Source organism: Syngnathoides biaculeatus, chromosome 18 (assembly GCF_019802595.1).
Source record: "Syngnathoides biaculeatus isolate LvHL_M chromosome 18, ASM1980259v1, whole genome shotgun sequence".
Taxonomy (NCBI): Eukaryota; Metazoa; Chordata; class Actinopteri; order Syngnathiformes; family Syngnathidae; genus Syngnathoides; species Syngnathoides biaculeatus.
The window spans coordinates 2165462-2182425 of NC_084657.1; the positions used below are offsets into that span (position 1 = coordinate 2165462).

Here is a 16964-nt window from a genome sequence, read left to right on the forward strand (position 1 = left end):
ACAGTTGACACCAGATGTTTACATACCGTATACTATACAAAAAGATATTTAAGTTAACAGTGTAAGATTTTTTTTCAGTGTCTCAGTTTGTTTGTTTCAGTGAAATTAAATCAGACTAAACTTTTCCTGTCTAGGTGAATCGAGATGACTAAAAATGTTTCTATTTCCTAAATGCGAGATTAATGCAAAGATTTTCAAGAGCAATTTCTCATTCCTTTCTTCAGTCAGACGTTAACATACGGTAAGATTACTCTGCTTTTAAACACTTTGGGGGAAAAAACAAGATGATGATGTAATTTTTGGGAAGCTTCTGATGGTTTCTTCACAACATTTGAGTTAATTCAAGACACACCTGAGGGTATATTTGAATTAAGCACACCTCAAAGACACCACTTCTTTAAGTAACATTGTGGAAAAGTCAAAAGAAATGAGCCAAGATATCAGGAAGAAAATGTGGAGGTTGCTCAAGTCTGCTTCATCCTTAGGTGCATTTTCCAGATGTCTGAAGTTGCCAAGTTCATCTGTTCAAACAATTTGTATGCAGTATACACACAATGGGAATGTCTAGCCATTACGTGGCTCAGGAAGGAGACGGGTTCTATGTGACAGATATTAACATCCTTGGGTCTTAAATGTCCAAAACAACCCAAGAGCAAAAGCAAAAGACCTTGCGTAGATGCTGGTTGAAGCTGGCAAGCAAGTCAATATCCAGAGATGAACAAGTATTGGAAGAGAAGAAGAATTGTAAAATAATTGTAAAAAGTACAAAATTGAATTTACAGGCAGATCTGAAAAGGCATGTCCGAGCAAGGTGGCCTACACAGTTGGCTCAGTCACACCAGTTCACTGAGGGAAGAATGGGCTAAAAATCCTGCCAACGATTGTGAGGAACTTGTGGAAGGATGTCCAAAACGTTTGACCCAAGTTACACACTGTATAGGCAATTGCCAAAAGTGCCAATGTAATGTACAGCATGTAAACTTCTGACTTTGAAAAAAAGTAATGAAAACTTGTCAACAACAACAACAACAAAAAAACCACCTCTCATTATCCTGGCATTTATCAAATAGAATTTTTTTTTAGTAAAGTCTACTTTCATGTCAAACAAGAAAAACACCCGAATGTGACTTTTTATAGTGTCGTAAATTTCTAAATTCAACTGGATACAGAAACACATTCACGTCCCACCGATGGATAATTCGTAGCATTTAGTTACAATAACATGCATGTTTTTGGATCATTGGAGGAACATGCAAAATTCACCCATGACAATGTCAGACTCACACTCAGGACCACTCAACAGGAGGCAGATTGTGCGACTGCTGATCTGCCCCTGTATGTTTATCATTCATCAATCAATTTTCTGCTTTTCTACATGAGGGTCGTGGGTGAGTTGAAGCCCATCCCAACTGACTTTGAGTGAGAGCTGGGGCATAACCCGGACTTTTCTCCATCCATAAATTTTCCATCGCTTATTCGAGGTTGGGTCCCAGGGGCAGTAGCTTTAGCAGGGACGTCTAGACTTCCCTTTCTGGGGGTATACCAATTTAATCCCAGGCTAGGCGAGTGATGTAGTCTCTTCAGCATGTCCTGGGCCATTCCCGGGGTCTCCTCCTGTTGGTGTGTGCCCAGAATACCTCACTGGGGAGACATCTGGGAGCCATCCAAATCAGATGCCCCAGACACCTCATCTGGTACCTCTCAATGTGGAGGAGCAGCGGCTCTACTCTGAGCTGCTCTCAGATAAATCAAGCTTCTCACCATAGCTCTAAAGCAGAGCCCGGACACCCTTGGGGTGAAACTCATTTCAGCTGCTTACATCTGGGATCTTCTTTTTTCGGTCATGACCCACAGCCCGTGACCATAGGTGAGGGTAGGAACGTAGATTGGTCAGTACATTGAGAGGTTCGCCTTTCTGTTTAGCTCCACAACCTACTGGTACAAAGTCCGCATGACTGCAGAATGTGCACCGGTCCCCCTGTTGATCTCCTGCTCCATTCTTCTCTCCCTCGTGAACAAGAACACAGGATACTTGAACACCTCCACTTGGGGCGGGGTCTCATCTCTGACCTTAGATAGGGCACGCCACCCTTTTCCAACTGAGAACCAAGGTCTCTAATTTGGAGGTGCTGATTCTCATCTGAGCCACTTCACACTCGGCTGCGTACCACTCCAGTCAGAGTTGCTGGTCATAGCTTGATGATGCCAACAGAACCACATCATCAAAGTAGAGATCTAATACCCAGCCCACCAAACCCGGCCTCTTCTATGCTTCGGCTGCCCCTATAAATTCTGTCCATAAAAAGTGTAGAATAAAACAAAGGGAGAATTTGGCGGGCTCCAACCTACACCGGAAATAAGTCAGACTTACTGCCGGAAATGCAAACCAAACTCTGACACCGGCCGCACAGGGACCAAACAGCCTCTATGAGAGCTTTGGTACCCCATACTCTCAAGACACCCCCCTCACCACTCCGTGGGCCTCTCCCACCCGACTCACAACGTCCTGAGTCGAGGTGAGCAGCGCCCCATTCCCATTATACACGGTGTTGATGGTGCTTGCCCCCCCCTGAGTCAAGTGCCTCAGGAGTCCCACAGGCTACAATAGGATTCCTTCTTCAGCTTGATGGCATCCCTCATCCATGGTGTCCACTCATGGGTTCGGGTATTTCCGCCACGATAGGCACCAAACACCGGTCGACCATCTCAGCAATGGATGAGCGGAACATGGTCCACTCGGAATCTATGTCCTCTTCATCTCCCAGAACATGAGCAAAGCTCTCTCGGAGGTGGGAGTTGAAACTTTTTCTGACAGGGGATTCTACTAAATGTTCCCAGGTGACCCTCACAATACATTTGGGCTTGCCTCATCGGACCAATATCTTCCCCCATCATTGGAGCCAACTCACCACCAGTTGGTAATCAGTTGACAGCTAAGACATATAGCCGCAGGTCAGATGACACAACCACAAAGTCAATCATTAAAATCCGACTTGGGGTGTCCTGGTAACCAAGGGCACGTGTAGACACATGTGTGATGGCGGGCTTCCTCCCCATAACACCCTCCCACCCATTTTGGAAACATTAGAGGGAGTCCTCTCAGGTCTCCAAAAAGGGTGGATACTCTGAACTTCTGTTTGGTGCATAGGCACAGGACTAGAGCTCCCACCCAAAGGTGAGGGGAGGCCACCCTCTCATCCACCGGGGTGAACCCATCGTACAACTGCTGACCTGGAGAGCAATGAATGTACCCACATCTGCTCAGCGCCTCTCACCGTGAGCAACTCCAGAGTGGAGAAGAGTCCAACGGCTCTCAAGAGGACTGGTACCAGAACCCAAGTCGTGCATAGAGGTGAGCCCGACTATCTAGTTGGAACTTCTCGGTCTAACACACCAGCTCAGGCTCCTTCTCTGCCAGAGATGTGGTATTCAACTTCCATACAGCCAGCTTCTGGAGCTGGGGATCAGATCGTCAAGGTCCCTGCCTTCAGCCACTGCCCAGCTCATACTGGATCTGACCTCTACGGCGCCTCCAGCGAGTGTTGAGCCTGCGGTAAGGGGCACCCACATTACCCTTTCAGGCTGTGCCCAGCCAGGCCCCATAAACTGGCACCAGAAGGGGGCATCGGTGGCCCATGTCCAGGCAAGAGAAACCTGAATCCAACAATGTTTTCCAACATAAATGACTTTTTGCCATGCTTTGTCTGGTCCCTCACCTAGGACCTGTTTGCCATGTGTGACTCTACCAGGGGCATGAAGCACCAGACAACCTAGCTCCTAGGATCAATGGGACATACAAACTCCTCCACCATGTTCAGGTGAAGGCTTCGAGGAGGAAGGGCATACCTTAAATGTAAAATTAACTTTAGTGGACCAAAGTGAATCATTATGGGCACTCCTCAGGTACAGTACACGCTACTATGAAGGAGCATGGGTTTTTCTATTTCGTATTTAATAAATCCAATAAAAGTAATCAAGTCATACATCACACAACACTGTGCTCGGGACTGAACACAAGCATCTGGCTCACATGAATAGAAAAGCAAGTGAAACAGCTGTCGAGTCGAGATCAGAAGCGCCCCATCCCCACTATACACAGTGTTGATGATGCTTGCCCCCCCCTGAGTCGAGTGCCTCAGGATTCACACATGGCAAACAGGTCCTAGGTGAGGCTACACTAGGACTCCTTCTTCAGCTTTTGATGGCATCCCACACCCATGGTGTCCACTCATGGGTTCGGGTATTTCCGCCACGATAGGCACCAACCACCGGTCGACCACCTCAGCAATGGATGAGTGGAACATGGTCCACTCGGAATCAATGTCCCCTTCATCTCAAAGAACATGAGCAAAGTTCTGCCAGAGGTGGGAGTTGAGACTTCTTCTGACAGGGGATTCCGCTAAATGTTTCAAGGTGACCCTCACAATACATCACACTGTGCTCATGACTGAACGCAAGGATCTGGCACGCATGAATAGAAAAGCAAATGAAACAGCTGTTGTTGTTGATTACTAACAATCCCTTTAATAGATTTCATGATCAACAGTGAAACCAATAACAATAATAAATTAACTGTAACTCATTGTCATGTTAAAGTGCAGGTTTTTTTTTTTTTTTTATAAGGGGTGCTTTAAATTAACTATAAACTGAATTGTTTATTATATTTCTCATGGCAGTACTTAGTACAGCCTATGGGGTGTGCATAAGAAAACACGCACCCAGAGTGTGCAGATGGCCAGAAGGTGCGCAAATTATCGATAGACTTAAGTGGATGGCGCAATGGATGCCTTCACAAAAGCGCACTTGTGAGCCTTTTCTGACTTAACCATACAAGAGAGCATTTGGCCCATATAGACAAACATCAATTCATACCAACACACACTTAATTTTTTAATGAACCTATGTATTGGTTTTCAGAATATGGGAGGAAGTACCTGATGAAATGTATCTCCTTGTAAACATGAGAAGATTATCCAAACTCCACAGAGGACGACTGGCACCTGTATTCGAACCCACAACCTCTAGATGTGCTAAATTCACCATGACCATTTTCTTTAGTAGGCTCTCTTTATAATGCTATGGAAAGTTGGTTTGCCAAAATTTGAGTATGAACGTCCACCTCCTTCATTTGGATGGCCCCCTCATGTTGGATTTGTGGTGCCACCATCCCCTCAGCACACCACTGCTGCTTTATGACAATAAAAAAATTATGAAACCCATGATACTTCTGGCACAAACGAAACAAATGCAGGATTACTTATAGATTTAACCACTTCCCATCAATGCATTTGCCTCTTTTCTGCAGCTCAATTTAACTCACTGCAAATTCAATCATGATCATGATCATGAATCACCTCGCTTAAGTTCATTTTGGTGCAATATTGCCAACGTTGTGTCTGATGCAGTAAAACCTCAGAGAGAACAGTTTACAACCAGATCTAATCCAAGGAAATGAACGCCACTTAAATCTGATTCCAATTACACGAGGCAAAACAAATGAACACAAAGTGGCTGTCACTGACATAGAAGATAATACGAAGTGATAATACAATTTCCTTACCTCCCACGACCTTAATTTTCCTCGGGACGATTTGAATACGCCAAAACGTCACATGACGTCGTTATTTCAAAGTAGATTTCAAGTCGAGACCCACAATTGTCAGACGTCAGTCTACTTTAAAGTTTATCTTGGACCCCAAAGAGTTGGAACCCGGCAAAAGAAAGAATTCAGTGCTATAATCTTTAAAGGAGCTGTTGCTTTGGAGACCGACGCAAGTGCACTTCCCATTCGTGCGTCAGCCGCTCCTCACTGTGTGGGAGGAGCCATGGCGCAAGAAAATGATGATATTTAAAAAAAAAAAAAAGAATTGCATGTGACTCTTTTCCAACTTTTGCTGAACCAAGGAATATATTTTACATTCAACTGTAGTAGTCGTGAGACAACATGTAACTGTACCTACGGAGAAAGTGATTCCTCATTATTATTTCAAATATTGGGCAACTGCTAAAATGTTTTTTTTTTTTTTTTTTAATTTCTCCCTTCACTCCCACCCCACCCCAATGACCACTTCACATATCAAAGGCTGTTACCAAGGAGTGTTGGCCCATCGATTGAAAATGTTAGTACTACCAGGAATTCACCGAGCAGAAATGGAGTGGAGGCCAGGGTTAGATTAATGAGGTACCAGTACATCAGACAGGGACACAAAGGTTTGAAGAAACCTTTCAGTTTGGCAACAGCACTGTGGAAGCAACACATGTTGGACAGGTAGACTGGAGTCAGGTCTTGCAAGAGATCTATTCCAAGCCGAGCAGTCAGAGATTATCTCTGGATAATTACACCAGATCCCTCTAATCCCAAACAATGTGCAGGCACTTCACTAGAAGAGCTATGTGACTCAAGTGTTTTAGAGACAAGGAGAAGCAATTCCAGTCGCATAATCCATCCATTTTCAATACTGCTTGTCCTCGTGTGCATCAGACTTTGGGCGGAAGGGAGCGATCAACATGGAATGGTGATTAGACAAACAAACTTCGACACTCTCATTCACATGAACACTTATGGCCAATTTCGAGCCTTTAATTAACCAAACTACGTGGGAATAAATTCAAATGTATCCGTAATACAATAGGTTTTCTGTATGTATGTGTACTTGGTTGGAGTATCTATTTTTTTTACATTCTGCCAACTTTATTCCATCCATGAAGTGCTCTTTGTGAGCCTCTAGCGGCCATGAGACATACTGCGTTTGTCCAAGTAATTATGTATTTAGCCAGCAGAGAGCGCTCGTATATTCACGTGAACATTGCCTTTAGACTATCCATCCATCCATCCATCCATCCATCCATCCATCCAACCATCCATCCATTTTCTTAGCCGCTTATTCTCACAAGGGTCGCGGGGTGCGCTGGAGCCTATCCCAGCTGTCAAAAGGCAGAAGGCAGGGACACCCTGAACTGGTTGCCAGCCAATCCCAGGCCGTTAAACTAAATGGTAAAAAATTAAAAAAAGTAAAAACAAGTGTAGCTCAGTTAAATAAAATCCATCGTGTCCATCTTGACATTTGCTCTCCACTTCTGGATTAAATAATGCAAAGTTGAGCTGGAGGACCGAATGTGACGTGTATGGCAGCCTTTTAAAGTGTACAATGGCTGGAATTTTCATTGGAGAAGAGCAATAGCATAGTTCATCACATTCATGGCAATACATTGGCAAGAACAGGAAAAGGGGTGGTGGTGGTGGTGGGAGGCCTGTTCCACATAGAGTTTGACGCAGGAGTTAAATAAAGAGAGATAGATAGAAAGAGAGAAAATTGCTCTTAAACACCACCATAACATTTGACATAAAACTACTCAGGAGACAACCAGCTTTAATGAAAAAGTTTTCTAAAAAAAAAATGCGGCATTAACAAATGACTGACTGCCATCGTAATTGTACAAGTGACAAACTTGTGAGTGCAACCAGTCATTTTTATTACTGTAATCGGATGAAAAACATTGCCTGAAGCCTGCATGGAGCACATTAACATAACAAAACTACACCTCCAGACTTTCTTCTTCAAGTTAACCTAAACCTTAAGGAGAAAAGGATCTCTACGGGTTGGCCAGACAGAGGGATAGAGATGGGAAGGATGTGCAGCAAGTAAAGGTGATTAAAATATGTTGACTGATGCCAGTAGTGGTGTTAAGTAGATGGAAAGAATACTTTGAGAAGTTAATGAATGAAGAAAACGAGAGAGAAAGAAGAGTAGAAGAGGCACGTCTGAATGACCAGGAAGTGGGAAGTAAGGGGGAAGAAGGAAAGGCACTGAACAGGATGAAAATGGAAAGACAGTTGGTCCTGATGACATACCAGTGGAGGTAGCAATTTGGTGAAGTGGCTGTGGAGTTTTTGACCAACTTATTCAATAGAATACTAGCGGGTGAGAAGATGCTAGAAGAATGTCGGAAAAATGTGCTAGTTCCCATTTTTAAGAACAAAGGGGACTTGCAGAGCTGTGGCAACTCTCGAGGAATAAAGTTGATGAGCCACACGATGAAGTTATGGGAAGAGTAGTGGAGGCGAGACTCAGGACAGAAGTAAGTATCTGCGAGCAACTGTATGGTTTCATGCTTAGAAAGAGTACCACGGATGCATTACTTGCCTTGAGGATACTAGTGGAAAAGTACAGAGAAGGCCAGAAGGAGCTACATTGTGTTTTTGGAGACCTAGAGAAAGCCTATGACAGAGTACAAAGAGAGGAACTGTGGTACTGCATGTGCAAGTCTGGTGTGGCATGAGAAATATGTTAGAATAGTACAGGACATGTACGAGGGCAGCAGAATAGCGGTGAGATATGCCATGGGTGTGACAGAAGAATTTAAGGTGGAGGTGGGACTGCATCAGGGATCCGCTCTGAGCCCCTTCCTGTTCTCTGGAGTAATGGATAGGCTGACAGATGACGTTAGACTGGAATCCCCATGGACCACGATGTTCGCAGATGATATTGTGATCTGCAGTAAAAGCGGGGAGCAGGCGGAGGAATAATTAGAAAGATGGAGGCATGCACTGGAAAGGAGAGGAATGAAGATTAGCCGAAGTAAAACAGAATATCTGTGCGTGAATGAGAAAAGTGGAGGGGGAAGAGTGAGGCTACAGGGAGAAGAGATAGCGAGGGTGGACGACTTCAAATACTTGGGGTCAACAATCCAGAGTAATGGTGAGTGTGGTCAGGAAGTGAAGAAAGGGGTCCAAGCAGGTTGAAAAAGCTGGCGGAAGATGTCTGGTGTGTTATGTGACAGATGAGTGTCTGCTAGGATGAAGGGCAAAGTATATAAAACAATGGTGAGCCCGGCCATGATGTCCGGATTAGAGACGGTGGCACTGAAAAGACAACAGGAAGCAGAACTGGAGGCGGCAGAAATGAAGATGTTGAGGTTCTCGCTCGGAGTGAGCAGGTTGGATAGGATTAGAAATAAGGTCATCAGAGGGACGGCGAAAGTTGGATCTTTCTGAGAAAAGGTTCGAGAGAGCAGACTTCGATGGTTTGGACATGTCCAGAGGCGAGAGAGTGAGTACGTTGGTAGAAGCGTGCTGCGGATGGTGGAGCTGCCAGGCAAAAGAGCGAGAGGAAGACCAAAGAGAAGGTTGATGGATGGGGTGAGGGAAGACGTGAGGGCAGTTGGGGTTAGAGAAGAAGATGCAGGAGATAGGCTAAGATGGAAAAAGATAACACACTGTAGTGACCCCTAATGGGACAAGCTGAAAGGAAAAGAAGAAGATTACATTCATACATTTCAGACAGATTTGGATTTTTTCCCCCACCAGACAAGCCCATTTCAACAAAAAAAGTACTGATTAGACTGTTTGACGTGATGAGACAAGTCAACATTTTTATGCATAAAACAATACTTTTTCTGCAGATGAGAACCACTCATCTCAGTCCTTTTGAGAACCTGAGGATGAATAGCATTACTGTACTTCCAAAACAACTATCAAAGGCAATTGTTGTGTCATCAAACGAGATGCATGCAGAAACAATGGATTTCAGGTGAAATTGAAGAGGGGCTACACTGTTAGTGTAAAACTCAAAATGAGGTCATCTGGAGCATAATCATTTATGTCAATTAAAGAATACCGCAAAACTATTCAAAACACATCTTGCGTCTAGGCCCCTTGTGCAAAGCTACACAGACAAAAAGCTTGGAGAAGAGTAGTACTACTGTTCTAGTAGTAGTAGTAGCAGTGTTCAGTAGACGACGTCGCCTACTGAACACACATCCGCTTCCTGCATGTCCCGCTTGGAAAACCCCAAGCAACTCCTGTGGCCGGGGGATGGGCATGGATACATCCGGGCAGAGAGGGCAGAGCATACATGGGAAAAATGCATTGAGAATGTGCAGTTCCCATATTTGTTATTGAAACAGCTGGAAGGATGCATCAGAAACAGGTTTAAACCGTTTGCAGAGATGAACGAGTACATTCCATGAATAAAACTGCCACTGCTAAAAATAACATTGTTTTCAAATGTTATGCCTGCTCATGCTTTTGATTGCAAGCATATCAGCCAACTGCTACATCTACTTCATCCGCAATAAAATAATGTTTCGATGTTATTTGGTTTAATGCTTTTGTTCCTCCGGGGCATTTTGTCTGAATCCTACCATGAGTTGTGAAGATATGACAGTTACCATCGCCGTGACACTTCTATGTGTTGAATTGCCAAGGCCAGTGGGTTTACTGTTGGCTCTCGTGGCCTGCATTTTTTAAAATTTAGTACAGGCAGATGGGGACCTCTCAAAGGAGACTACGTTTCAGTCAGCTCGTCATCACTAAGCAATGGGAGGTAACTTTTATTATAGGTCACAGAGTCAGAACGCGCTTACAGGGCTACGATTTCAGGCTTTAGGACCAAGCAGGCGGAGGATTCCTTTCCCACCGGCGTCGGACACATGGGCGGGATATCCTGGAAACAAGACTCCAGTGCAGAGATTTTGGTTCACTGAAAACCGAGCTTGAATGCTGCAATTCTTCACAAAAGTCGTGCCTGCAGATATCTGAAAGGCGTAGATCCCTGAAAACACTCCGAGCTGTATTTGGAAAAAGATTTGGCACAAGCGTTGGAATTACTGAGAGAGCCTCGTAAGGTAAGACAGAAGCATGAATAGCGGGGAGTTGAGTGAGGAGTGTCCCACTTCTGATTATTGTCCAGGCATAAGAAGAGAGATCACAAGTTTAGATTTAGGATATACGCTCATGATGCCATTGTTGAAGGTCTAAAACATTTAAAAATGTATTAAAAGATGCCATCGTTGATTGAAGAATGTGAACTATAAACATTGAAAATAGACATTGCAGATTATGGAGAGCGTAATAAGAATTCTGAATCTGTCTGACTCAATTCAAAAGATATTGCACATATTCTGTCTTCACACTTCTTTCAAAATGTTTTTTTTTTTTTGCAAGTTGAGAAGTCTGCGTTGTTGCAGTCATCGATACTGACTTGTAATCACACAGGAAAGATAATCATTATTATACATAAACCCTGACTTTCAAACTGGCTATGCTTTTATCACATATCTCTAAGCCTTATAGAAAAAAAATAATTTGTGTTTCCAGCCAATAATAAAGAAACAAAATCTCGCACATTGTAGACACAATCAGGATACATTGAGCTGCTGCCTACGTGGCTGTTATACTTGCCTTGAGAGGCGTTCTTCAAATTGAATGCCGAACCAAGTATCCCAGATAATTTCTAAATATGTCACAAAGAAACGGTGGCACGGTGGATCCGCTGGGAATGCGTTGGCCTCACTGTTCTGAGGTCCCGGGTTCAGTCCCGGACCCGCTTGTGTGGAGTTTGCATGTTCTCGCCGTGCCTCCGTGGGTTTCCTCTGGGCACTCCGGTTTCCTCCCACATTCCAAAGACATGCAACATTAATTGAACACTCTAAATTGCCCCAAGGTGTGATTGTGAGTGCGGCTGTTTGTCTCTATGTGCCCTGCGATTGGCGAGCATCTAGTTCAGGGTGTACCCCGCCTCCTGCCCGTTGACAGCTGGGATAGGCTCCAGCACTCCCTGTGACCCTCGTGAGGATAAGCAGTGAAGAAAATGGATGAATGGATCCAAAAAAAAAATTAGCAGCCGCTACAGTGCAGGTGGAACAACCCGAATTGTACTGCTTCAAAGGTACCCACCTCCTGCATATTCTTAAATTTTATGAGTAACTAAGTATGTACTCATTGTGATACTAGTATTATTTTTATTATATCGTGGAATAAGATTTTTTTTTTTTACAATAGTAACTTTTTCAACATTTTTAATCATTATTAATGCATATACAAAATAATGCACGTTGACAACTTTGTTGTCGACACAGGTGGAGGGACGGCAAAAGATTTGTCACTCATCCCTTTTTTTGAAAATGGTCTGAGTAGACATGACTGCCCTCGTCACACAACATGACTAACCTGACAGCAGTAATTTCGGGCATCGCAAAGAACGTCAAACAAACAAAAAAAAAAAAAAACATGTAAACTTTGTAGCTTCTTATTGTGTCGTATTTTGTGATGACAATGTGTGATTAATTGTGTTTTCACTCATAGACTCTGCACCATGTGGCTAAATGCGATAGCTCTGGCCCTCCTCGTTACTGCCGCATCCGCTGCCACAGCCGCTTCTGCTGACAAAGTCCTCAGTAAACACGCCGCCGCGCTGGCTGACAACAGTGCCAACTTGGCTTTCAATCTTTACCGAAACATGGCAAAGGAGAAGAATGTAGAAAACATCCTCATTTCTCCCGTGGTGGTGGCCTCCTCACTCGGTCTGGTGGCGCTTGGGGGAAAGGCCTCAACTGCCTCTCAGGTCAAAACTATTTTGAACGCAGCTAAAGTGACAGATGAGCAACTACATTCTGGTTTGGCCGAGATCCTGACTGAGGTGAGCGACCCCAAGACACGTAACGTCACCTGGATGATCAGCAACCGTCTCTACGGACCCAACACTGTCAGCTTTGTGGAAGATTTTGTGAAGCGCAGCAAAAAACACTACAATTATGACCACTCAAAAATTAATTTCAAAGATAAGAAAAGTGCTCTGAATTCCATCAATGAATGGGCCGCTAAGTCCACTGATGGCAAAGTGCCTGAAGTCACAAAGGATGTGGAAAAAACAGATGGTGCGATGATCGTCAACGCAATGTTTTTCAAACGTGAGTATGAATGTATCTTATAGTATCATCTATCTTCCATACTGCTTATCCTCAGTTTGGCCACCAGTGTGCAGTAGCCTAAGGGTAGGGTGCACCCTGGACTGTACAACCTCAGTGCCAGAATCAAGTGAATCCAGAATCTCGTTAGCATGGTAGCATAAATGGCTCGGTCATTTTTTAACATTTTCGGAAATCAAGAAAAAGCACAGGAAATACGACCAACAAGAAGAGCAGAATACAGAATACACAGACAAATGGTAATCAATCGATATTTTGACTGTTATTTAAAATTCAGGAAGTAATGGGATGGACTTATGGTATCACTGCAAATTAGACTGTGTGGATTTGAGAAATTCCTTCGGGTGTGAGCCTACCATGTCGATGAGGTTTGTGTGTTCTAATGATCCTAGGAGCTAAGTTGTCAATCGGGTTTAGGCCTCAGGTGGCCTCAAACAAGTCCTTGGTGAGGGCCCAGACAAAGCAATAGCTTGGCTCGGAGCCCCATATGGTAAAGAAAACCATTAGACTATGTTTTCCCTCACCAGGGTTCCCCTCTGGAGCTAGCCTGGAGGTTTGGCTAGATGCTAAGCGCCTGGTGACCAGAAGGGTCTGCACCCATCAACCCTGGCCAGGCAAAGCCAGGTGAGGCTCCATGGGTCTCCATTCCAATGAGCTCATCACCTGCGAAAGGGCCCAAGGGGGGCGGATGCGTACAGTGTCAGTTTGATGGTAGCCAAAGGCAGAGAGTTTAGCTGTACCGTGCCTGGGTACAGAAGCTTACTCCAGGGACATGTCACCCCTCTGGCAGGCAGGAAAAAGACAGAATGTTTGTGCAAGATGGAAGGTTTCCAACAAGATTTTTTGACTCACTTCTTCGCATAGCTTGGACTCAGTTCCCATGAGAGACTTTAGACTGACTCAATTCTCTTGAGAGACTTTAAAATGATTTCCACTCGATGTTGCCGTAGCTAAGAGGTGCCGAGCAGCTGTGGACATATGTGTTGCTCCTTAGCTTTGTGCCTGTATGTCAGGGTTTATCCCAGTGGATAAGAGAGTGATCTCCCTCAGTCATAGGCTGGGGGAAACATTGGCTCCTGACTGCTGTTTGTCCCTAAGAGCAAAACAGCAGGTCTTGGTAACCACCCTTATTGGAGGTCTTAGAGGGTGTGCAGAGGAATTTATTGCTCACATGGGCGATGGTAGTGAGACGTGGAGGAACGTGATTGAGTGTTACGTCCCTCCCACCCCCCAACCTTGCACTCCCTCCCAGTCCGCAATCGTCCAGTAATCTAAACAAGAGTGTTTCTCTGTGGTTGACTTCTGTGCTCGTCATGGATTGTCCCTAACAAAGACCACGTTGAAGGGTGAAGGGTGCGGATATGTGCACTTGGAACCGACCCCAGTTCAACCATCAAATTTGTGGTGGTATCATGTGACTTGTGCCTCCTTGTCTTGGACTCTTGTGTGAAGAGTGGTGTGGCGCTGCCAAGTCAACTGACCACCACCTAATGATCTACTGTATCCTGCTTGGGCTGCTGCCCTGTCACCCAACCTTAGAAAAGTGGAAGACAGATGGGTGGATTGGTGAATTTTAGAACATACATCCTTTTTTTTCACAGCTCACTGGGACGAGGAATTCCACCATAAGATGGTGGACACCCGTGGATTCATGGTCTCCCATAGCTACACTGTCTCAATCGAGATGATGCATCGCACAGGTTGGTGTTGCTGGTTTTCCTTGACACATTTACTATTCTGGAAGTAGAGTTAACTTTTGATAAGGAATTAAAAAATTGCGAGTATGCTTTTTTTTTTTTTTTTAAAAAAAACACTGCTTTTAAAAACTATTGGATTAACAATAATGATTACATTTTAGCAATGTGTTTAATGAATAACAAAAATGTGACTAAACATTTATGGAACGGGTGTCACAAATTCCTAGAATTATCGTGTATATCTGTTAGGAGGCCCCGTAGCTCAGTGGTTAGAGCACTGGTTTGGTAAACAAGGGGTTGTGGGTTCGTATCCCAGGGGGAATGAGAAGGGTTGCATCAGGAAGGGCATCCGGCGTAAAAATTGTGCCAAACATATATATATGCGTTCATCTGAGATGACACGCTGTGGCGACCCCGAAAGGGACAAGCCGAAAGAAACACACACACACCTTGTATATGTGTTAGTATAACGAGGCAGTTGAACATTTATATGCTTTCACAGTCATAATGGCCCTCAGTGGAAAACTATAACTACAATGTGGCAAATGACAAAACTTTTTGCCACCACCATTCTATTGGATTTCATTGGGTGTAATCTCGAACAAATATGTGTAGTAGTGTATTTGTAATCGTATTCGTAGTGTATTTCGTCAATAGTCTGTAAGCACCACTGAGAAAATATTAATTGCATGGAATTCTAAACACCCTAGCGTAGTCAAGCAATATAGCAAATGACATCCATCAGGAGACAGTAAACTGTGTGGTGTATGGAGGATAATATTGACACCATACCGATTTGCTTCATTAGGTATTTATGGATTCTACGATGACACAAGCAATAAGCTGTCCATTCTGAGCATGCCGCTGGCTCATAAGAAGTCTAGTATGGTCTTCATCCTGCCGTACCAAGTGGAAAATCTGGACAGAGTGGAACAGATGTTGAACAAGAAGCAGCTGGATATTTGGATGAGTAAGCTCCAGCAGAAAGCAGTGGCAGTATCTCTGCCCAAAATCAGCATGGAAGTCAGTCACAACCTGCAGGTAAAAAAGTCAATTTATTACACTACAACTGCAGTACTGTATTTCATTGTTCATCAAGCATGATCTGTCTATTCATCCTTAGAAACATCTGGAGAAATTGGGCCTGACTGAGGCAGTGAACAAATCTAAAGCAGACCTGTCCAACATGTCTGGGAAAAAGGACCTCTACTTGTCCAGTGTCTTCCATGCAGCAGTCATAGAGTTGGTCACAGAAGGAAACGAAATGGACACGACCGTCTTTGGCACTGACCAGCTCAAGTCCCCGAAACTGTTCTATGCAGACCATCCTTTTATCTTCTTGGTGAAGGATCGGAAGACAAACTCCATCCTCTTTATTGGGAGGATGGTCAGGCCAAAAGGTGAAAAGATGAGAGATGAATTATAGCCGCATATTGGCTTGTCCGTGATTTTGCGTGTGCGTGTGTGTGTGTCTATGCGTGTAAAAGAGAGAAAAAATAAAAAAATGTTTGTTTTATAATTACATTCCTGTTCCAAACTGATACAATTCCTCAAGCATCTGAAAGAGAATCATCGTGTCTTTATTCAGGGCATCAATGAAGACTGTATCATTTTGTGTATTCGTTGTAAAATGACAAATTACTTGAATCGAAGGAAAACGGGGGGAAGCGGTGTTAATATGCCAGCCAAATATGGTTTCTGGTGTGGTCATAAATATTGTATTGAAAAGTGTATTGTGTGCAGGATGACTGTTCTTACTTTCCCCACTTCCATTCAGTTTAAGCTTGTCAAAGATACCAGAGACAAAATTGTACAACTCCATGTGGCTGGAAAGGGCTACGGAGAAATTGCCAAGCAGCTTGCTAAAAAAAAGGTCCACTGTTGGAGCAATCATCAGAAAATGGAAGAAGCTAAACGTGACTGTCAATCTCAATCGGAGTGGAGCCCCGTGCGAGATATCACCTCGTGGGGTCTCAATGATCCTGAGAAAGGTGAGGAATCAGCCCAAGCCTACACGACAGGACTTGGTCAATAACCTGAAAAGAGCTGGGACCAGCATTTGCTATATTGCAAGTTCTCCGACTGAGAAATCATGGAGGGGTCTGAAATTTTCATCGTAGGTGCATGTCCTCTGTGAAATCCAGAAATCACACAGCTGCAAATAAGTATTTGAACACCTATCAGCTAGAATTCTGACCCTCAAAAACCTGCTAGGACTACACGACAGGACTTGGTCAATGACCTGAAAAGAGCTGGGACCACCTTTTCCAAGGTGACAGTTGGTAATACACTAAGACGTCATGGTTTGAAATCATGCACGGCAGGGAAGGTTCGCCTGCTTAAACCAGCACACGTCAAGGCCCGTCTTAAGTTTGCCAATGACCATTTTGGATGATACAGAGGAGTCATGGGAGAAAGCTTTGTGGTCAGATGAGACCAAAATTCAACTTTTTGGTCATAATTCCACTTACTGTGTTTGGAGGAAGACGAATGAATCAATCGGAGTGGAGCCCCGTGCAAGATATCACCTCCTGGGCTCTCAGTGATCCTTAGAAAGGT

General features: G+C 44.1%; 2 protein-coding genes across 7 annotated transcripts in view; one reads left to right on the forward strand and one right to left on the reverse strand.

The window, feature by feature from the left end:
- gdpd5a (glycerophosphodiester phosphodiesterase domain containing 5a) overlaps nucleotides 1-5810 on the reverse strand; it is a 30342-nt gene extending 24532 nt beyond the window's left edge. For 5 of the 6 annotated variants that reach the window (XR_009792546.1, XR_009792545.1, XM_061803926.1 and 2 more), the window contains exon 1: nucleotides 5561-5810. The gene's annotated coding sequence lies outside the window, so the exon portion shown is untranslated. The other variant, XM_061803923.1, reaches the window with a different exon arrangement.
- Nucleotides 5811-10423: 4613 nt separating this feature from the next.
- On the forward strand, nucleotides 10424-16117 carry serpinh1a (serpin peptidase inhibitor, clade H (heat shock protein 47), member 1a). Its single transcript, XM_061803929.1, has 5 exons — nucleotides 10424-10626; nucleotides 12086-12690; nucleotides 14310-14408; nucleotides 15214-15446; nucleotides 15529-16117. The coding sequence occupies exons 2-5, from the start codon at nucleotides 12096-12098 to the stop codon at nucleotides 15829-15831; spliced, it is 1230 nt and encodes a 409-aa protein (XP_061659913.1). The 5' UTR covers nucleotides 10424-10626; nucleotides 12086-12095; the 3' UTR covers nucleotides 15832-16117.
- The last annotated feature ends 847 nt before the right edge of the window (nucleotides 16118-16964 follow it).

What these genes read in the sequence shown, in the direction of transcription:
- serpinh1a (XM_061803929.1), top strand. Translation starts at nt 12,096, where the DNA reads ATGTGGCTAAATGCGATAGCTCTGGCCCTCCTCGTTACTGCCGCATCC. An exon ending in CAACGCAATGTTTTTCAAAC is followed by an intron (nt 12,691 to 14,309) that starts GTGAGTATGAAT and finishes TTTTTTTCACAG; the next exon opens with CTCACTGGGACGAGGAATTC. An exon ending in AAGTCAGTCACAACCTGCAG is followed by an intron (nt 15,447 to 15,528) that starts GTAAAAAAGTCA and finishes ATTCATCCTTAG; the next exon opens with AAACATCTGGAGAAATTGGG.